Below are 21,993 nucleotides of genomic sequence, written 5' to 3' on the forward strand. Positions count from 1 at the left end.
GCTGAGAGTTTGATGACAGAGGGAGGGAAGTGGGCTGGCCGTTGCCTTCCAGGGTGGGTACCTGCCCCATCATAGAACATCCGAAAGCTGTCGGTGTGGTGGTGCCCGAAGAACTGCCCTGCGATGACTCGATGATGCCTCTGGACCACCTTCAGGTACGCCTCGTTGAAGCCCTCTCGGAACCACGCTTTGTTCCGTGTCTTCTCAAAGAAGCCCGGGGGCACGTGGCCAATGATGTACACCTATGAAGAAGGGGTACCCAGCGGGGGTTCAGAGCTGCTTTCCCCAACTCCTCTCCACCTCTCACAGTCTACCCATCTCCCCAAAAGCAAGCAACAGGCTCCAAGGGACCCCCTCCCCCTTCCCTCTCCCAGGTGATTCTGGCATCTCTCTGTACTCAGCAATGAAGGTGCTGCATTTGCCCATACTATGCCTGCCACCCAGACCACCATTCTTCTGTTCACTTCTGTAAATTCTGACTTTACTGTTTAGTCGCTCAGTTGTGTCCAGCTCTTTGTGACCCCATAGACTGTGTAGTCCGCCAGACTCCTTTGTCCGTGGGATTGCCCAGGCAAGAATACTGGAGTGGGTTGCTATTTCCTCCTTTAGGGGACCTTCCCGACCCAGGGATCGAACCCATGTCTCCTGCACTGGCAGGCAGATTCTTTACCATTGAGCCATCTGGGAAAGCGAAAGTGAAAGTTGCTCAGTCATGTCTGATTCTTTGCAATCCCATGGACTATACGGTCCATGGAATTCTCCAGGGCAGAATACTGGAGTGGGTTGCCATTTCCTTCTCCAGGAGCCATCTGGGAAGCCCTCTGTAAATCCTGCCCATGCTTCAAAACCCTTCTCATGAAATCTTTCTGATCCTTCAGATGAATCTTCTGTTGGAGAGCTCACACGCTGTAACCAAAGCTTCCTTACATGGTTTATAACCTCTGCTGTGTAGCAGTAATGTGTGTTCACATCTTACGTTCATTGAGTCACTCAGCTGTAATGACAGTGCCTGGGCCCTTGGCCCCCACTGCGAGAGGTGGAATGGCGGGGTGGGGCAGTGGTGGCTGGTAAGGAGGGCAGTGAAGAATGTGAGCTTTGGAGAGAAACCATCGCTGAATACCAGATGCGTGTCACCTCTCTGAGCTTCAGTTTTCTCATCAGGAGGGCTACCTAACTGGTGCGGTTTTGAGAGTTCATATATCCATATAAAGCACTTAGCAACTTATCTGATGTATAGCGAGGACTCAAAAGCACCAGCAATGAGATCCTGCCGGGATACACTGGCCAGAGCAGGGACTCAGGCAAATGAGACACAATGCCAGTCGTCGGGGGCTGCCAGCCCAGCAGACTAGAGAGACACCTCACAGAGGACTAGATGGGCACCCCCAAGGGCAAGGCGTATCTCTGAGGTCTGGCCCACACTGTGGCTGCAGCCAGACTTGGCTTCTGGAGACTGAGCTTCTAGTCTCAGCGAGTGAATGATAGTCTCTCAGGTGTGTCCGACTCTTTGCGACCCCATGGACTGTAGCCTGCCAGGCTCCTCTGAATTCTCCAGGTAGGAATACTAGAGTGAGGAGCCATTTCCTACTCCAGGCGATCTCAGCCCCACCACTCATTGTGTGACTTGAGACCGTCATTGCCCCACCAGGAACTTCACAGCACAATCGGTCCCAGCCTCAGAGGCTGTTGTGAGGATGGAAAAAGCCCTCTCAGGTGTCAAGCTGATGAAGGACCCTCTGTGTCGTGAGCATCTTGAGTGAGTGGGTGTGTGTCTGTGCCAAAGTGGGGAACTTGTTCAGGAAGAGACCCCAGGGAGGGAGGAGAGGAGCAGGGAGTCCTTACCATTTCCCCAGCCAGGGATGCATTGGTCAGCACGTCGTCCAGCCACTGGAACTGCTGGCTGGGGTCCGCCATGCCGGCCGTCTGCTCATTGCTGGTGTAGTACAGGTTGGTGTTGAGGACCACGATTCTCCCAGCCCCGCTCAGCCCCGGCAGTTTCTCAGAATAGAAGGCACCTAGGACATCACAGCCATGGGGGATCTGAAGGGGTCTCTTGCCTCCAGGCAGACACACTCTGTCCCCTGTTACTTCACTTGCCCACCTTGTCCTTCCTTGGCATCCCCCCTTCCCTTCTTTCCCACAGGATGAGCATCGTGGGTAGGACCAAAGGCTCTGGAGCCAGGCTGCCTGGGTTCAAGTCCTGGTTCTATCCCTTACTACCTGTGCCACTTGGGCAAAGTTCCTTAAGGTCTCGATGCCTCAGTTTCCTCCTCCATAGAATGGGAATAACATGGAGGTGTGTTTATCCCTCTGGATTCACTGTCAGCCCTTCTCAGCTCTCTGCCCCAGGAGCAATGGATTAAATCAATGGGTTTCTGTGCTACTGAGGGAAGGAATGAGAGGAGGTCAGGTCTCCTTGGGATGCTGTGTCCCCCATACCAGTGATTCTCAACCTGGTGATTTTGTCCCCAAGGGGACACTTGGCAATGTCTGGAGATGTTTTGGTTTTCACAATGGGAGATGTTACTTGCAACTAGTGGATAAAGGCCAGCGATGCTGCTGAACACCCTACAATGTACAGGACAGCTCTCCCGCAAAGAATTACCCCTCCCCAAATGTCAACAGTGGCAAGGTTCAGAAACCTGGCTTGAACTGAAGGTCACTGCCCCTGCAAGGGCTGTTGTGAGGAATCTAGCAGTGGACTGAGGGCAGTGCCAGGCACACAGAAAATGCTCGAGGAATATTCACTTCTGATTCTCATTAGTGCTGCGTGGTTAAGAAGATGGGCATTGGGATCAGCCCTGGATCCTGCTCCTGAGGTGGCCTCCTCTGTTGCCCTAATGGTCCAGGAGCGAAGAGAATGAAGACAGAACACAAAATCTGGTGCAATGGCTCAGGGGACCTGCAGCCTCTATTGGACTGAGGTGCAGAGTCTACTCTGAGTCCAGCTTTTATTCCTAACTGCAGACTACAAGACTTTCTCAGATCTTATCTTTCTCAAGACACATGCCATATCAGTTGAAAGTGAAAGAAAGTGAAGTCACTCAGTGGTGTCCGACTCTTTGTGACCCCATGGACTGTAGCCTACCAGGCTCCTCCATCCGTCCATGGGATTTTCCAGGCAAGAGTACTGGAGTGCCATTTCCTTCTCCAATATCAGTTACATACTCCTAAATATCATGGACTTGGACTTCCCTGGTGGCTCAGATGGTAAAGCGTCTGTCTAAAATGGGAGACCTGGGTTCGATCCCTGGGTCGGGAAGAATCCCTGGAGAAGGAAATGGCAACCCACTCCAGTACTCTTGCCTAGAAAATCCCACTGGCGGAGGAGCCTGGTGTCCATGGGGTCGCAAAGAGTCAGGCACGACTGAGCAACTTCACTTCACATTGACATAGTCCAGATCTCCTTGTGTTTACCCCATGTCATTCCCTTCTGGGCCAGTCTCGGGAACAATTAGCAAGTGCACAGGCAGCATTCATGCCTGACAGAGACGGAGGATTCCAAGGCCCATGCTTTTATGATCCCTGTCATAATCCCTTCTGGGTCTGGCCCTGGCATTTTTAACATGGCTATAATTCTAAGACATGAAAAATAATCATCAATATAGTTTCTCTGTGAAATTTCTCAAGGCTGTGAAAGTACCTTATTATGAATTCCCACTGATCCTCTAAGCTAGGTGATCTTGGCCAAGTGACTTAGTATATTCAAGCCTCAGTCTCCTAATCTGTAAAATGGGGATAAAATCAGTTCCTATTTCATGGGGGTGTTGTGAAAATGAAATTAGATCCGACTTTGGCATAAAGGGCTCCTTACAGTAGCAAATGATGTTAGTACCTTCTTTGAAGAGAGTGACAGATTCGTTTCTGAGCCAGGGTCGCCACAGCTCTGCCACCTGGTTGTAGATATTGTTGCTCCCTGCAGGTAATTGGTTTTTGGGGTGAAAGTCATGATTTCCCAAAGCAGCATAGACTTTAGTATCTGGGAGGAAAAAAGAAATATAAAAAAATATATGGGGGACTTCCCTGGTGGTCCAGTGGCTAAGATTCCACGCTCCCAATGCAGAAGGCTGAGGTTCGATGTCTGATCAGGGACCTAGATTTCACATGCCGCAACTAAAAAAAATCCTTCATGCTGCAACTTAAGATCCCACACGCCGCGATGAAGATCAAAGATCCCTCATGCTGCAACTAAGACCCAATGTAGCCAAATAAAATCTGGAAACACTGAGCTCTGCCAAAGGAGGAGGTCGTAGAATTCCCATGAGGAATTGTCCACAGAGCCAGAAGTCATACCTATTAACTGCCTGGGAAAAGAACCTCCTCTGTAATACAGATGCAAGCAGACATAAGCATTCATGTAAGAGAAAACACAGATCCTTGGAATCCCAAAGACAGATGAGAAGGGAGGAACCCTGTCCAGTTTATAATCAGATAAGGTGGGGGTCCCCAGAGAAACAGGACCAGACTTGGCTTTCTTGACCTAAGAGAAGGTATTTTGGGCCTAAGCCATTCAGGGATTTAAGCCTGGCCACAAGGCTTGCCCTTGAACAGATCTCAGTAATAAAGATCTTAAGGGAACAAAAGGACAGACCCCGTTAAGAGGGAAGAGAAGAAACAAGAGCAAGATAATGAATCAGTTGTAAAGACTCTTGAGTTCTGTTTCAAAGGTAAACACTAGCCTGAAGCACTTTCTCGAGCTGTTTTACAGAATTTAACCCCTGCAGTCTCAAAAATGACAGAATAATCTCTGTTCATTTCCAAGGCAAACCATTCAATATCACAGTAATCCAAGCCTATGCCCCAACCAGTAACGATGAAGCAGCTGAAGTTGAACGGTTCTATGAAGACCTACAAGACCTTTTAGAACTAACACCCCAAAAAGATGTCCTTTTCATTATAGGGGTCTGGAATGCAAAAGTAGGAAGTCAAGAAACACCTGGAGTAACAGGCAAATTTGGCCTTGTAATACGGAATGAAGCAAAGCAAAGGCTAATAGAGTTTTGCCAAGAGAACACACTGGTCATTGCAAACACCCTCCTCCAACAACACAAGAGAAGACTCTACACATGGACATCACCAGATGGTCAACACCGAAATCAGATTGATTATATTCTTTGCTGCCAAAGATGGAGAAGCTCTATACAATCAGCAAAAACAAGACCGGGAGCTGACTGCAGCTCTGATCATGAACTCCTTATTGCCAAATTCAGACTTAAATTGAAGAAAGTAGGGAAAACCACTAGACCATTCAGGTATGACCTAAATCAAATCCCTTATGATTATATAGTGGAAATGAGAAATAGATTTAAGGGACTAGATCTGATAGAGTGCCTGATGAACTATGGACAGAGGTTCATGACATTGTACAGGAGACAGGGATCAAGACCATCCCCAAGAAAAAGAAATGCAAAACAGCAAAATGGCTGTCTGAGGAGGCCTTACAAATAGCTGTGAAAAGAAGGGACGGGAAAAGCAAAGGAGAAAAGGAAAGATATACCCATTTGTGCCGGGAGCCGGCGAGAGACATTCCACTCGTGACAAACGTCATGAGGAAGGAGGCTCGGCATACGCAAAGGCAGGATCGAGGCTCAGGAGTCCCCCCGGATATTCTCGAGCATTTAACCCCAAAAAACCAGAGTCTGCCTACTTTATTGCTTTGTGCTCTCACCTCTGACTTTACTGGGGGCTGTCCCCCACCACCATCTCGCTCTCTCTGTCAAAGAGTTAACTTACAGCTCCAATTAATAAAGTTCCTGGGCAACTAGGAGTGTTTAAATCCAAACCCCTCAGATGGCTCTCTAACTCGCCTGACAAGTTTACCTGGACTCCTACAGCTATGCATACGATTGTTTACAGTCTCCCAGCCTGGAGAGGCACGGGAAGCTTAAGATATTCGAATAGCTTAGAGCCTCTCAAAGAGTTAGAAACTGTCAGAATAAAACTAGTAAAAGATTTCATTGATGAGCCAATGCTTGTTGCCAAGTTTTCACATCCCCTGAATTGTATCCTTGAATATGTATTAATTAATAGTTGGTATGTAGAAAAAATAAGTAGTGGCCTTGGTGTTAGTAACTTTAGACCCTTAAGGTAATAAATTCTTTCCTTTGTTGTAAACCCATTACACATCCGCCCTATAGGAATGCAATTTTATCTTCGGAAGATGGCGCCAAACCTTAAAATAATTACTCTTAGAGAAAATAAGTCTTACGGTTGATAAGTCTTTGTCAAGAGTCATAAAATGTTGATAGGCCTTCTGGCCAGAAGATGATGTAAATCACCTAAACCATTTGTATACAATAAATTTGCAGGAAAGAAACCCTGGTTTTTGATAAGGATCAAAAACTGCTGACTTTGCATCCCCTATTATCCTCTATGTGTAACTTAGGGTATAAAAGCTAGTGGAGATGATGGAATTCCAGTTGAGCTATTTCAAATCCTGGAAGATGATGTTGTGAAAGTGCTGCACTCAATATGCTAGCAAATTTGAAAAACTCAGCAGTGGCCACGGGACTGGAAAAGGTCAGTTTTCATTCCAATCCCAAAGAAAGGCAATGCCAAAGAATGCTCAAACTACCGCACAATTGCAGTCATCTCACATGCTAGCAAAGTAATGCTCAAAATTCTCCAAGCCCAGGCTTCAGCAATATGTGAACCGTGAACTTCCTGATGTTCAAACTGGTTTCAGAAAAGGCAGAGGAACCAGAGATCAAATTGTCAACATCCGTTGGATCATGGAAAAAGCAAGAGAGTTCCAGAAAAACATCTATTTCTGCTTTATTGACTATGCCAAAGCCTTTGACTGTGTGGATCACAATAAACTGTGGACAATTCTGAAAGAGATGGGAATACCAGACCACCTGACCTGCCTCTTGAGAAATCTGTATGCAGGTCAGGAAGCAACAGTTAGAACTGGACATGGAACAACAGACTGGTTCCACATAGGAAAAGGAGTACGTCAAGGCTGTATGTTGTCACCCTGCTTATTTAAATTCTATGCAGAGTACATCATGAGAAACGCTGGGCTAGAAGCACAGCTGGAATTAAGATTGCCAGGAGAAATATCAATAACCTCAGATATGCAGATGACACCACCCTTATGGCAGAAAGTGAAGAACTAAAGAGCCTCTTGATGAAAGTGAAAGAGGAGAGTCAAAAAGTTGGCTTAAGGCTCAACATTCAGAAAACTAAGATCATGGCATCTGGTCCCATCACTTCATGGGAAATAGATGAGGAAACAGTGGCTGACTATTTTTTTGGCCTCCAAAATCACTGCAGATGGTGATTGCAGCCATGAAATTAAAAGACACTCCTTGGAAGGAAAGTTATGACCAACCTAGACAGCATATTAAAAAGCAGAGACATTACTTTGCCAACAAAGGTCTGTCTAGTCAAGGCTATGGTTTTTCCAGTGGTCACGTACGGATGTGAGAGTTGGACTGTGAAGAAAGCTGAGCGCTGAAGAATTGATGCTTTTGAACTGTGGTGTTGGAGAAGACTCTTGAGAGTCCCTTGGAGTGCAAGGAGATCCAACCAGTTCATCCTAAAGGATATCAGTCCTAAATATTCACTGAAAGGACTGATGCTGAAGCTGAACTCCAATACTTTGGCCACCTGATGTGAAGAGCTGACTCATTTGAAAAGACCCTGATGCTGGGAAAGATTGAAGGCAGGAGGAGAAGGGGATGACAGAGGATGATATGGTTGGATTGGCATCACCAACTCAGTGCACATGAGTTTGGGTAAATTCCGGGAGTTGATGATGGACTAGGAGGCCTGGTGTCCTGCAGTTCATGGGGTCAGAAAGTGTTGGACACAGCTGAGTGACTGAACTGAACTGAACTGAACCCCTGCAACCACTAGGTCCTGGGGTCACTAAGACAGGACTTAGCGACTGAACAACAACGATCACCAGATCTACTGAAACCTAAGGGATGATGATTTTGACCTTTTCTGACCCTCATGACTTCAATCAACCAAAGCATGGACTCTGTCAACTTTGCCCTAATTCTGTATTGAATTCTCCTCCTCAGGCCGCTTCATGAATATATGCATATATATGAATATATGCATATATCCCTCCCTAGCTTACAACTGCCCCAATTTTACTGTTCAGGGAACCACTGATTTGGGAAAGATTCATGGTGTTCTCCTTATTTGGTGCAAGTAGTAAATCCTTCCTTCTCCTGATGTTTGGCTTGGTTGTGTCTTTTGGCCTAACACCCACCAAGAGTCGAACCTTGTTTTGGGGTAACAGGTTTTTGCTGTGTCTATGTGTTGGGCACTTCTAGAAGCTCCTTACAAGCATAAACTCCATGGGGGCACCACCTGGCATCATGTTCATGACCAAGTTCCCTATCCCTAGAACGCTGTCTCACCCATACTAGACACATTTGTTGACGGACTAAATGAATGAATGGGTTACCTTATTTAATCCTCACAACAGCCCTCTGGGCAGGTACCATTATTTTCCTCATGTTGCACAGGGAGAACACCGAGTGTCCAGGGCGTGGCCCACCTGGAGCGTGGCAGAGCCTGAACTGGGGCCCGAATCAGTTTGCCTTGCACACCCATGTGCCCCATCGGCCACAGTGGAGAGGCAGGGGCCAGTGTTCACAGCGACTCTGATGAGGAACCCAGGTGCATGTGGCGAGAAGAACTCACGACATGGAACCAAAATCTCAAATTTCAGCCTCTTCCTCCTCTCCAACTTGTTGCTTCAACTTATTTATCTTTATAATGGGGAGTGTTCTGCTTGACCCACGTCACTACCATTCTCAAATAAGATAAGGCCTTGTTTCACCTCTTCCAGTTTGTTCTCATTTTAACATCTCTACAAGTGGGCCGTGTCTTACCATTGAGGCCAGGAGAAAGCGCTGTGTCATACTTTAATGGACAGCATTTTTTTTTTTCTTAGCAATACATAAAACAATGAAACATCCTACAGTCAATGGTATCTCAGATTTAGGAAATCCAATGCATATGCAAGCATGTTATGAACTATAAAATCTTATCATTTATACTTATATGTTAAATCATAATAATAAAACATTTTCTTATCCATTATTTCACTTTTATTCCTGAAGCCACATGTGGAGCAAAGAAAAGAGCGCTCAGAGTAAGATCTGAGTTTGAGTCCCTCCCTAGGAACTGACTAGCTTTGCCCTATAGATTTGTTATCTATACACTGGGAATAATACCTATTATTACCATGGGGGAGAGTGCCCTAGTTTGAGCCTGTGTGCCTATGTGTTAGTCGCTCAGTCATATCCGACTCTTTGCAACCCCATGGCCTGCCAGAATCCTCTGTCCATGGAATTCTCCAGGCAAGAATACTGCAATGAGTTGCTGTTCTCTTCTCCAGGGGATCTTCCTGACCCAGGGATGGAACCTGGGTCTCCTGCATTGCAGGCAGATTTTGTTTTTACCGTCTGAGCCACCAGGGAAGCCCCAGTGATTTCTGCTGGAAGATTAACTAGCCCAAGCATGTCTGAGTTGGTTGAGTTGAAGTACGTAGATTGGAAGTGTCCTGTCAGCTTCTCTGCACAAATTGATTTACATTGAGGGAAGGAGGTGTCAGAAAGGAGGTTGCCTCAAGGACAGATGTGGGAATTGGGGGGCGGGGGTGGGCGGGGGTCCCTCCTGGAGTGGGAGTGGTGGGTAGGAGATGTCCTCAAACCAGGATCTGCATCCCAAACCTTGCCTGTTTCCTTGACCACAAGGGTCACGTTTGTCTTCAGTAAAACTGAGGCAGTAATAACACCTCTCTCTAGGATTATCCTGACAGTGAAGGAACTAGGCATATATACAATATTCTCAGAGGAGTGCCTGACACTTAGCACTTAATACATAGATACAGGACTTCCAGGTGGCGCTAGTGGTAAAGAACCCGCCTGCCAATGCAGGAGACTATGAGAAACGCAGGTTTGAGAAACGCGGGCTTGATCCTTGGGTCAGGAAGATCCCCTGGAGGGCATGGCAACCCACTCCAGTATTCTTGGCTGGAGAATCCCCATGGACAGAAGCGCCTGGGGGGGCTACAGTCCATGGGGTTGCAAAGAGTCGGACATGACTGAAGTGACTTAGTACACACACACATAGATACATATAATTGTTCTTGCTGCTATTACCTATTTTTGTTATCACTATTCTGTATCTGGGTCCTGAGAGACCCATGATGAAGACCTTCAGCGGAAACAGCTGTACCAGAACCCCAGGGCGATTGGGGTAGGGGTGGGGGTTGGGACCTAGGATCTGCTTTCACAGGTCTCCCGCTGGGAGAGCCTGATTTAGACTCCAGGATCTTGTGTTTGGCACAGCCTGCTTAAAGCCATTTCTAAGGACCATTAGATGGGGCCCTCCACCACAGTCTCCCCGTCACGTCCTGCGGGGCTGTGGCCATAATCACTCACAGTCCTGGCTGCTCGCCCAGGCTCTGAAGGCCTTGGATGCACCACAAAGCAGCACTTTGGCCAAAAATCTGCATCTCCCAGAAGTCCCAGCAGCCAAGATGGTTTGAGAAGAGTAGATGGCAATTCCAGGGCCATAGCAGGACGCAAAGGCTGTGTGCAAGCCCACATGAGACTTACCAGGGACGATGCCTAAAAGTAACTGTAGACACCTTGAGAAGGGGCTGTGAGTCTGGTGTTATACAGGCAGGACGGAAACCAGTGAAATGTCAGGCATTTCCATTAATAAAAAAGAAACAGGTCCGAAATGGAGTTACTTGTGCTGAACCCTAGGTCAGCAAACCAAGTGTTAACCAAGTTAATACCTAACCTAACTGAAGTTTCTGCCTCTCCCAAGAATGTGACCTTTACACAGTCAATATGGAATTAACACAGGGGGCACTAATGAGGAAATCTGTTTGGCAGATCCCACCTTTCCCCTAAAGGAAGGTGACTTTGCCCCAAACAATCCCTTTTTGCTAGAGTCTTTCTTTCTCCACCCTCTTCTGTCTGTAAAACCTTCCATTTGTACAGCTCCTTGGAGCCCCTTTCATTTTTTTTTTTTTTCATCTTTTTTCTCTTTTTGGCTGTACCACACAGCCTGTGGGATCTTACTTCCCTGACCAGGGATCAAACTTGGGTCCCCTGCATTGGAAGCACAGAGTCTTAACCACTGGACTGCCAGGGAAGTCCCTGGAGCTCCTTTCTGTTTTTAAGGTGGGATGCTGCCTGAGTCATGAATTCTTGAATAAAGTCAAATAGATCTTCAGATTTACTCAGTTGAATTTGGTTTTTAACACCATTAATAGGATTCTGTGTGTATTCACAAGCGGACTGGCTCTCATTCATGTTCCCCACAGTGTTCCTGGAAGTAAGACCTGATTGCTGTGAAGTGCCTGGTACGGGACCTGGCTGGCAGCCATCATCGTCGTGGGGGAAGGTCATTCCTTTGCACTTTGGTGCTGTTTTCCTCCCGCTGTGCCAGGCACTGCCTGGGTGTCAGGGAACATTGTGGGGACCCAGGGCACAATCTTACCTGGAAAGGCCTCCCTGATGAGCTGAGTCAGCTGCTTCACAATTTGCAGCACGGCCGCCTCACTCAGCCTCTCGTTGGGCACGTGTGGTGTGTCATCACTGCAAAACACAAGCGGCTCGGGAAGTGGCACAAGGAAAAGAAGGGACAGCTCCCCGTGAGAAACCAGCTCTACCCAGACCCAGCTGCAGGACTGGGACTCAGACAGCTGCTGAGAGGGAGGGACCAGGCTGGAGTTGGGAGTCACCCGGACAGAGTTCAAGCCCTTGCTCTGCCATTAACCTGCTGTGGGTCTCTGGGCTGGTTGTTTAACCTCTCTGAACTTCCACAAGCTCATCTGTAAAATAGGGACAATATGGAACTTCAGAGGATCTGTGGGACTTCAACAAAAAAGGTTCCAAAATCACTGTGCAGAGCGACTGCAGCCACGAAGTTAAAAGATGATTGCTCCTATGAAGAAAAGCTATGACAAACCTACACAGAGTATTAAAAAGCAGAGACTTCACTTTACTGGCAAAGATCCATATACTCAGAGCTATGGTTTAGTCATGTACTGATGTGAGAGTTGGACCATAAAGAAGGCTGAGCGCCAAAGAATTAATACTTTTGATCTGTGGTGTTGGAGAAGACTCTTGAGAGTCCCTTGGACTGCAAGGAGATCCAACCAGTCCATCCTAAAGGAAATCAACCCTGAATATTCATTGGAAGGACTGATGCTGCAGCTGAAGCTCCAGTACTTTGGCCACCTGATGCGAAGAGCCGACTCATTGGAAAAGATCTTGATGCTGGGAAAGATTGAAGGCTAAAGGAGAAGGCAACAGAGGATGAGACGGTTGGATGGCATCATTGACTCGGTGGGGTGGAGAAGCTGATCTGAGTTCATTCCTTGCCCCAAAGGTTCTAAGGAGTTTGGACCTGCCTTCATAATAAAGCATCTGGATGTATTCTGGCAGGTCCAGGGCCTGCCCCAGGACCATTTAGCCCCCACCTGACCCCTCATTTGACAGACCTAAATTCCTGGATCCATCTTAGAAAGGTGCAGCAAGAAAGAGAAAGAGGGAAGGGAGGTTTGGGGAAAAAAGGAGGAAGGGAGGTTTGTGAGTGATAGGAGCCCCCACAATCTAAAGCCTGAGGATTCTGCTGGACTGAGCGCAGCAACTGTGCCCCGAGACTCCCTGGGGAAGTTAAGTAGCTGAATCATACGGAGACCACTACTGGCAGTCCACGCTGGCTCACTTTGTGCCGGGTACTTGCCGTGTGTGGAACCCATATCCACTCATTTATTCTTCATAATAACCCTACAGTGGAGCTTCTATTGTTATCCCATTTGACAGATAAAGAAACCAAGGCAAAGAAAGGTGAAGAGTCCTGCCTAAGACAGTGGTGGAGCCAGGGTTTGAACCGGTCAGCCCGGCTCCAGGGTCTATGCTCACATCCATTACATCCTACAGTGTCTCTGATGCCCTCGTTAGGACAGCAGGAGTGGCCCTGGAGCCCCATCCTCCCTGGGGACAAGCCAAGAATCTGAAGACATCAGAACAAAACTCCATTTTCCCCTAGTCTGGAGGATTGAATTCTGTGTGATAGAAAACATATTCAATTGCTACAGGTTAATCCCCAAGGGATTGTGATTCTCCCAGGAGAGGCCAAATTTCTTAGAAACCGAAGAATTAAAAGGGGGGGGCCCTAGAGGTCTTCTCATCCAATGTCATAACTTCTGCAAGTCCCAGAGATTTCCCAGAAAAATCATGCTTTTCTGTTAAAGGATGGTGAATTTCTCAGAGGGATCATGTCTTTTAGAACGTTACTCATTTCTCAGGGAGCAGGGGGCCGGAGTCATGGCCTAAAACTCACTTTCTCCTTGGACTGATTCCTGAGCCCTGGGAAACCAGAACTGCCCAGGCTTCTCTGAGAGACGGTCACATTTCTTAAGGGTCCAGCCTTACTCCACCCACTACTGTCCATGTGAGGGTCATTCTGGTCACTCCCATGTCACAGTGAGGGACAGCTAGGGCCGTCGTGGGTTTGCTCCACCTTATGGAAGTGTCTATAGAGACTAGAAGAGGGCGCAGGAAACCAGAGCTCCAGCCAGCCCTCTTCACCTGCTCTCTAGCTCACCACTTCCTACAGGAAGTCCTCCCAGTTTCACCAGAGGGAGTCAGGTGCCCTGTGAAACTCCCCCACCCGCCCAATGCCCCTCTCTCCTCGCTGGGATATCATGGTCAGTGACCACATCTATATCACCCAGGAAACCTTGAGCTCCCTGAAGGAGGGTCGGGGTCCCTATTATCTCTGTTCCCCCATGTCTACCCAGGGGTGAGCACAGGGCAGGCTGATCTACCAGGAGAGGGAGGGAAGGATCAAGTGAGTGAAGTGGGGACTATGAGCGCTGAGGAAAGTTGAAGGACTTACAGCAGTATCCTTGGAGGAGCAGCAGAAATGGCATCGCTATGGCTGAGCTGAAATTGCCCCTCAAGCTCTCTCTATGCAGGCCAAGCTCTGGCCAGGGAGGACCCGCAAGGCCAGGCAGCCAGGGGTGGCCCACAGCTGGCCAGGACACTTGGTCCCAATGCTGGCCCACCTTCAGCCCGCCTAACTTTCTCCTCTCCCTGCATTTGGGTCTCTGGGGCTTGCAGTCCCTAAACTCTGGTGGGAGTGGCAGCAGGGTTCATCCCCCGACTTGAAATCCAGGACTTCCCCACATGCTCAAACATGCCATGACCATGTCCCCAGCCTCAGTGAGTGCCAAGTTCTGCTGAGTCTGGGAGACACGAGGTCAAGGGCACAGACCCTGGAATCAGCCAGGCCCAGGCTCCCATGGACAAGCTTTGTTTCAGGTTCATCCTCTCTGCAACAGGGCTGGTGTGAGGACTAAGGGAGATGGTTTGGGGCAGGTGCCAGGAGGGCAAGGGGCATTCGCAGTGGCTAGGGAAGGGTAGCTGTGGTGACGGCTCTCACCCAGTCCAGAGGATGAAGTCTGGCTCTGGCTCGATCTCCTTCATGGCGTAGATGGAGGAGTTGATAAGGATCCAGGGAGAATCACAGAGGTAGTCGCCCCAGGGGCCTGCGTTGGGCACCGGCTGGGAGCCTGCAGACGGGCATACCTGGAGAGGGTCTTCAGACACCTTGTAGTCAGGGTCCAGGTGCAGGTCAGAGATGTGCCAGAACTTCCCTGCAGGGACAAGGAGACCCCTTTAATACGGGTTCCTCCCTGAGCATGGCTAGGGAGGGATCAGGAGAACCCTGGGGTAGGAGAGGGGAGTTTACACAGGTGAAAGGAAGTTTTCTCCAAATCCAGGGCTGGGCTTTGCCCAGGGAGGCACTGAGCAGAGCAGAAAATAGGCTTGGTTCTGTCCCTGACCTCTGACCTTTGACAAGACCCTTTCTATTTCCCCACCTCAGTGTTCCCAGCAGCAGCAGGAGGGATTGGACTGTGTGACCTTCAGGAATCCTTCAGGAGTTCTATGTAGAACTTTGTTTTAAAGCAAAGATGAGTTAAGCACCCAGGTTCTGGAACCACATACTAGCTGTGTGACTCTGGGTGAGATGCTTCACCTCTCTGAGCCAATAACTAGAGCTAAATGTTATGCTCTAGGGAAATATATACAAAAATCTGGGAGAAGGCTTACACACCAAAGGCATCATAAGATCTTGCTAATTAATACCAGCAAAAGGCTGGGGAATATGTGTGGAAATAAAAAGGAAAGAAGGCTGAGCACTGAAGAATTGATGTGCTTGAACGGTGGTGTTGGAGAAGACTCTTGGACTGCAAGGAGATCAAACCAGTCAATCCTAAAGGAAATCAACCCTGAATATTCATTAGAAGGACTAATGACGAAGCTGAAGCTCCAATACTTTGACCACCTGATGCGAAGAGCCGACTCACTGGAAAAGACCCTGATTCTGGGAAAGATTGAAGGCAGGAGAAGGGAATGACAGAGAGTGAGATGGTTGGATGGCATCACCAACTCAATGGACATGAGTTTGAGCAGGCTCCCAGATATAGTGATGGACAGGGAAGCCTGGCATGCTGCATTCCATGGGGTCACAAAGAGTCAGACATGACTGAGCTACTGAACAACAAAAATGTGTGGAAATGGTGTTTATGAGTAGTAGACCAGAAAAGGTGGAATGTCATTTCAGACTGGCTTGAATTTCTCATTGTGGGCCTACTTGTTAGTGACTCTGGACGTGAGGTGAAATGCCAAAAATCTCTAGGTGTAACACAAAGAAGGGAATCTAAAGAAACGGGCTTTGGAGTGGCTTTCTCATCTGCATCCAGCACAGGGCCTGGTACACGTAAGTGGTTTCAATGATGCCTATTGAAGGAGAGGTTGAACAGGTTTGGCCTCTCCCCTAATTCCTGTTTCCAGAATTTCCTCACTTTCCATCATTGCTCTCACTTCCTCCTCCACTTCCTGTGTCACTTAGCGCCAACAGTCAACACCCACCCATCCCAGTAAAATGGGCCTGGGCCTGGGAGTCTGCCTTCTATTGCTTTCAGGGTTGGCTAGCCAGTCCCCGACTCTTTCCACCCTCCCTTCCCCACACCCCCAGTGACTCCAAGACCAAAGGTAAAGTCTGGACTCTGATCTCACTCTTTGATGCTTCTGAGCTTTGGCCCACCTCTCCTGATCTAAACCTGGTCTCTGGAAAGAATCAGAAACTTGTTCATACCAAGGTACACACGACTGATTAAACAAACCGTGGTCCCTCCCACGATCATTATATAATCACCCTCCTCACAGCCCTGAAGGGATTGACCATTATCCCCTTTCCATTTTGGTGATAAAGAAATGAAAGTTCAGAGGTCAACATGCTTGAGATCACATGGTAAATGCTGGGGGTGGGGTGGGTGGGAGTCCTCTGGCTCCCTAATCACTCCCAGGAAAATGTGATTGCTAAGGGGGTAAAATCAATGCCTTTTATTTTAACTCTTTTTGTAGATCGTCTATGCATGCATTTTAAGTTTTTACCCTAACTGAGACTCTTTGTTTATACTGGGGGAATTAAAACTTTTCACACGAACTGTGGTCACTAACATATTTGACTGCAGCCATGAAATTAAAAGACGCTTACTCCTTGGAAGGAAAGTTATGACCAACCTAGATAGCATATTCAAAAGCAGAGACATTACTTTGCCAACAAAGGTCCGTCTAGTCAAAGATATGGTTTTTCCAGTGGTCATGTATGGATGTGAGAGTTGGACTGTGAAGAAGGCTGAGCGCCGAAGAATTGATGCTTTTGAAGTGTGGTGTTGGAGAAGACTCTTGAGAGTCCCTTGGACTGCAAGGAGATCCAACCAGTCCATTCTGAAGGAGATCAGCCCTGGGATTCCTTTGGAAGGAATGATGCTAAAGCTGAAACTCCAGTACTTTGGCCACCTCATGCGAAGAGTTGACTCATTGGAAAAGACTCTGATGCTGGGTGGGATTGGGGGCAGGAGGAGAAGGGGACGACAGAGGATGAGGTGGCTGGATAGCATCACTGACTCGATGGACGTGAGTCTGAGTGAACTCCAGGAGTTGGTGATGGACAGGGAGGCCTGGCGTGCTGCGATTCATGGGGTCCCAAAGAGTCGGACATAACTGAGCGACTGAACTGAACTGAACTGAAGTGAACATATTTGAAATTACTCCTACAGGGGCAACATCCTAAGGCAGAGAAAAGAAAGCAACCACCCCATTTCATCAGGAAAGTGGGCAGAGTTGGGGGGCTTTCCTGCCAGCAGCGGTAAGTGGGTCATACCAGCTTCCAGTCAGGCCGGCCGGGTTGGCTATGGAAGCTTGAGGAACTTTTCCCTTCTCTCTGGCATGTGGGCCCCTTGCTTCCTCTGCAGACCACACAGAGGTCATCCCTTTGCCTCAAGCGGGCACTTTCTCAGCAAACCACAAACATGGAGCAGCTCTTCCCCTTTGATGTCAGCCCTCAAAGTTCTCAACAAGCATTTCTTCACCTCAGAAACTCCTTGTCTGAGGCTCGAGTGTCAGCTGTTGGTTTCTCTCTTCCGGCAAGTTCCGGACTAGTCAGTGTAGAACTGGAACTCCTTCCATGCTCCCTTGGGCTTCCTATGACCTCTGAGTGCATATGTGAGTGTGCGTGTGCGTGTGTGTGTGTGTAGATGCTTGTCTTTATGCCCACGGCCTCAAAGGCCTGACTCTGGGAGAGGTCAGAAGAGTGGAAAGAATGGCAGAGAGGGCCAGAGGTTCAGACATGGGCAGCCTTAGGCTCCAGTCTCCTCATTGTGGAGGCCGACCATAGACCTCTCCTCTTCTCCTTGGCCCGACCCCACCCCCCACTCCCTCTCCTCACAGGGCCTCTTTTCTGACTCCTCTGCCGCTTTCCCCAGTCCTCTCGGGTCATTGCACGGCTGCTTCTCTTCTTCATTGAGGTCTCAGCTGGAGAATCATCTCCTTAGATAAGACTTCTCTGACTGCCTTTGCTCAAGTTCCACTTCTTCCCACCCATCTGGTCTCTAGCTGGGTGACTCCACATGACTCTCCCATTTTATTTTTTCAGAGCACTCTCACACATGAAATTATCTTGTTGACTTGGCTGTTGGCATCTGCCCTGTCTACAGTGTCAGAGTGCTTGATCCCAGAATGCTTTCATAATACATCTGTGCTACCCATAAGAGACGGGAGCCACAGGCTTCTATGGAATTAGTCACAGACTATAAGGAATTGAGGTCTAATTATCATGTCATGGAGAAGAAGGTGAGCACAGGGACCCTGAAGAGGGAGGCAGGTTACTGGGTTTCCTCATCCAGGGCCCCTTGAACTGCAAGGAGATCAAACCAGTCAATCCTAAAGGAAATCAATCCTGAATATTCATTAGAAGGACTGATGTTGAAGCTGAAGCTCCCATACTTTGGCCACCTAATGCAAAGAGCCCACTCATTAGAAAAGACCCTGATTCTGGGAAAGATTGAAGGCAGGAAGAGAAGGGGATGACAGAGGGTGAGATGGTTGGATGGCATCGCTGACTCAATGGACATGAGTTTGAGCAAGCTCCGGGATATGGTGAAAGACAGGGAAGCCTGGCATGCTGCAGTCCATGGAGTTGCAAAGAGCTGGAGACGACTGAGTGACTGAACAACAGCAACAATCCAGGCTGAGAACTCTGAGCAAGCCAGTTGGACTGAGGGTGTTTGACATCTGGCCTACTTCTCTATAACCATCAAATAAGACAGTGAACAAGAAAGGACCTGTCCAAAGCACATGAAAAGATGCTCAACACCACTAATTATTAGAGAAATGCAAATAAAAACTGGTCACACCAGTCAGAAGGGCCATCATCAAAAAGTCTACAAACAATAAATGCTGGTGAGGGTGTGGAGAAAAGGAAACCCTCATACACTGTTGGTGGGAATGCAAACTGGGTACAGCCACTATGGGGCAGAGTATGGAAGTTCCTTAAAAAACTGAAAATAGAACTATTATATGATCCAGCAGTCCCACTCCTGGGCATATACCCAGAAAAAAAGATAATTTGAAGAGATACATGCACTCCCATGTTCACTGCAGCGCTATTCACAAATGGCCAGGACACAGAAGCAACCTAAATGTCCACCAACAGAGGACTGGGTAGAGAAGATGTGGTATATATATACAATGGAATATTACCCAGCAATTAAAAAGAACAAAACAATGCCATTTGCAGCAACACGGATGGACCTAGAGATTCTCATTGGAGAAGGACATGGCACCCACTCCAGTATTCTTGCCTGGAAAATCCCATGGACGGAGGAGCCTGGTGGGCTAAACCCCTTGGGGTTGCTAAGAGTGAGACACGACCCAGGGACTAATACACAGAGGTTCTCACACTGAGTGAAGTCAGATAGAGAAAGACAAATATCATATGATATCACTTATATGTGGAGTCTAAAAAAAAAAGGGTACAAATGAACTTATCTACAAAACAGAAATAGATTTACAGAGGTAGAAAATAAACTTGTGGTTGGGGGGAGGTATTGAGAGGGGGAGGGATAAACTGGAAGATTGGGAATCAACACACACACTACCGTATACAAAACAGATACTAATAAGGACCTGTGCTCTGTGGTGGCCTGTGTGGTAGGGAAATCTGAAAAGGAGTGCATTTATGTGTTGGTATAGCAGTTTCACTTTTTCCCAGATTCACACCTGGGATTGGCACAACATTGTAGATCAATCATACTTCAATAAAAAGTTTTTAAAAAGGAAAATATGATGTTTAATTTCTGTACATATTTTATTCATGTGAAAGTCAGTGGTGTCCACTCTTTGTGACCCCATGGATTATACAGTCCATGGAATTCTCCAGGCCAGAATAGTGGAGTGGGTAGCCTTTCCCTTCTCCAGGGGATATTCCCAACCCAGGGATCGAACCCAGGGTCTCCCACATTGCAGGCAGATTCTTTATTTCTATTGAGGTGTTCCATTATTTTTCTTAGTTTGTAAGAGCATTTGTCTGTATAATATTAACCCTTTATCTATCATATATGCTGTAACGTTGGAAGGGGGGATAAAGACTTCCTTTTCTGCTTCTCCTGGTAAGTAAAATTAAGTCAAAGAAGCAGACTACAAAACTATGTATGTAGTGTGGTAGTCATTTTATTTTTAAAAGCACATAAAAATGAAGAGAAATATTTATAAGGAACCCGATGAAAAAGTTAATGATTTTCTTTTTTATAGTTTTTTCTATTTTTCCTTTTTTTTTTTTAATCAGTGAAGATATTTAAATTACAATTGGTGTGTGCTTTTCCTCCCAATTAGATTTTAAGCCTAGGGGACAGAGATAACGATGCTTCACTTGTCCCCTGCAGTGGCTTACAATTGTCTGACAAATAAATACAATGGCGAATTAACATTTTTATTTTATTTGTTTCTTGTTACTTTCACTGTGATCTTGGTTGGTTGCCCTGGGAAGCAGAGGAATTAAATAGTTGTTTAAGAGGCTAATTTTAGAAGAGGCAGTGTGTGGTGCTCAGGATATAGCTATAGGAAGCAACCTTGGAAGCTGTCAATTAACATCTTCAGTTAACCTCCTTGCCTGGTCCCTCAAGCTCTCTCCGAGTCTTGCTCATGAGGTATAGAAACCCACTGACACCAGCCAGACACAGGTATATCTGTCACTGTGTCACTCAGACCCCATTGTTAGACAAAATCCTACTAAAATAAAAACTTCCGTCTCTACTTTTTTTTTCCCCAAGAGATCTTTTTAAAAATATTTGTTTATTTGGCTGCATCAGGTCTCAGTTGTGGCACACGGGCACACTCTGAGGTATGTGGGATCCTAGTTCCCCGACCAGGGATCAAACCCCTGTTCTCTGCATAGCAACGCGGATTCTTAACCACTGGACTACCAGGGAAGTCCCTTTACTTTTTAATAATTAAAAAAAAAAATCAGTCTCAGAGCCATCCCTATAGTCACTAATGATCTAATGATGAAAAAACACAGGACTTTAGATTTGTGAGAAATTGGCACTTGACACCACCACCCTCCTGGTTTCCCACTGTCACATGGTGTTTCCAATACAGGGTAAAAAGGGCATTTCTGGGATTATTTTGCACCTAGGCTTGGTACAAGCGCACCAAATAGCATCCCATCATAGTCTGAGGAGGCACTGAGTTATTGCAGGGGGTGGTCAGCGTTGGTTTCAGCTGAGTTTCCTGCAAATGGGCAAAGGCTAACGAAGGTTAAGTAATATGGCAAAGTAGCTGAGAAATGATATTTCATTTTATAAAGTTGGGGTTCACAGTTGCTAGCATATTAGGATCAACTCTCCTAATGTTTTTGCCTCAAATGAAAATGAGTCAGAAGTCAAGCTCTTGGAGGATAAGCTCCAAGTGAGGACAGTGAGCTACTGGACGTTCAGTGGCCTTTGTGCTTTAGGAAGCAAAGCTGGTCACTGGAAGACTGGTGTATGGCTTCACCTGGAAGAGCCATCTCTCCTGAATAACAGATTATGGCCCTGGTAGAAAAGTGCTCCTTGGGACTTCCCTGGTGGTCCAGTGGATGAGACTCCACACTCAGGCGGCCCGAGTTCAATCCCTGGCCAGGGAACTAAGATCCCACATACCACAGTTAAGCCCATGTGCCACAACTACTGAGCCCGTGTGTGCCAGCAAAGACCCAGCACAGCCAAAATAGATTTTAAAAACTAAGTATTTTTTTAAAACAGAAGAAAGAAAAGTGCTCCTTGACATTATTAATTGGTCAACTCTCAAAAAAAGAGTAGCATGGTGGGGAAGAAAGGTGGAGTCAGTCAAAGCCTAGACAACTTCAGAGGCAGTTGGGGACTTCTCCAAGTGCGCCATTCAGCAGGGAGAGGCCCTGTTTATCTACTTTCAATTTTTTTTTTAAATTTTTGGCCACATTCCACAGCATATGAGACCTTAGTTCCCTGACTAGGGATTGAACCCATACCCTCCATATTAAAAGGCAGACGACTGGGGAAGTCCCTGCATGCTGGTAAGTTGCTTCAGAATGTGTCTGACTCTTTGCACCCTTATGAACTGTAGCCCGCCAGGT

At 47.3% G+C, this 21,993-nt stretch overlaps 1 protein-coding gene across 1 annotated transcript in view; it reads right to left on the bottom strand.

Annotated features, from left to right (window-relative positions):
• SMPDL3B (sphingomyelin phosphodiesterase acid like 3B) overlaps nucleotides 1-21,993 on the bottom strand; it is a 32,187-nt gene that overhangs the window by 3,390 nt on the left and 6,804 nt on the right. Inside the window, exons 2-6 of the mRNA XM_027518973.1 lie at nucleotides 14,437-14,650; nucleotides 11,482-11,579; nucleotides 3,836-3,979; nucleotides 1,843-2,015; nucleotides 62-242 (exon numbers count right to left, since the gene is read on the bottom strand). Coding sequence (XP_027374774.1) covers nucleotides 62-242; nucleotides 1,843-2,015; nucleotides 3,836-3,979; nucleotides 11,482-11,579; nucleotides 14,437-14,650 — 810 coding nt within the window. The remainder of the gene's footprint in view (nucleotides 1-61; nucleotides 243-1,842; nucleotides 2,016-3,835; nucleotides 3,980-11,481; nucleotides 11,580-14,436; nucleotides 14,651-21,993) is intronic.

The sequence above is a fragment of the Bos indicus x Bos taurus genome, chromosome 2 (assembly GCF_003369695.1).
Source record: "Bos indicus x Bos taurus breed Angus x Brahman F1 hybrid chromosome 2, Bos_hybrid_MaternalHap_v2.0, whole genome shotgun sequence".
Lineage (NCBI taxonomy): Eukaryota > Metazoa > Chordata > Mammalia > Artiodactyla > Bovidae > Bos > Bos indicus x Bos taurus.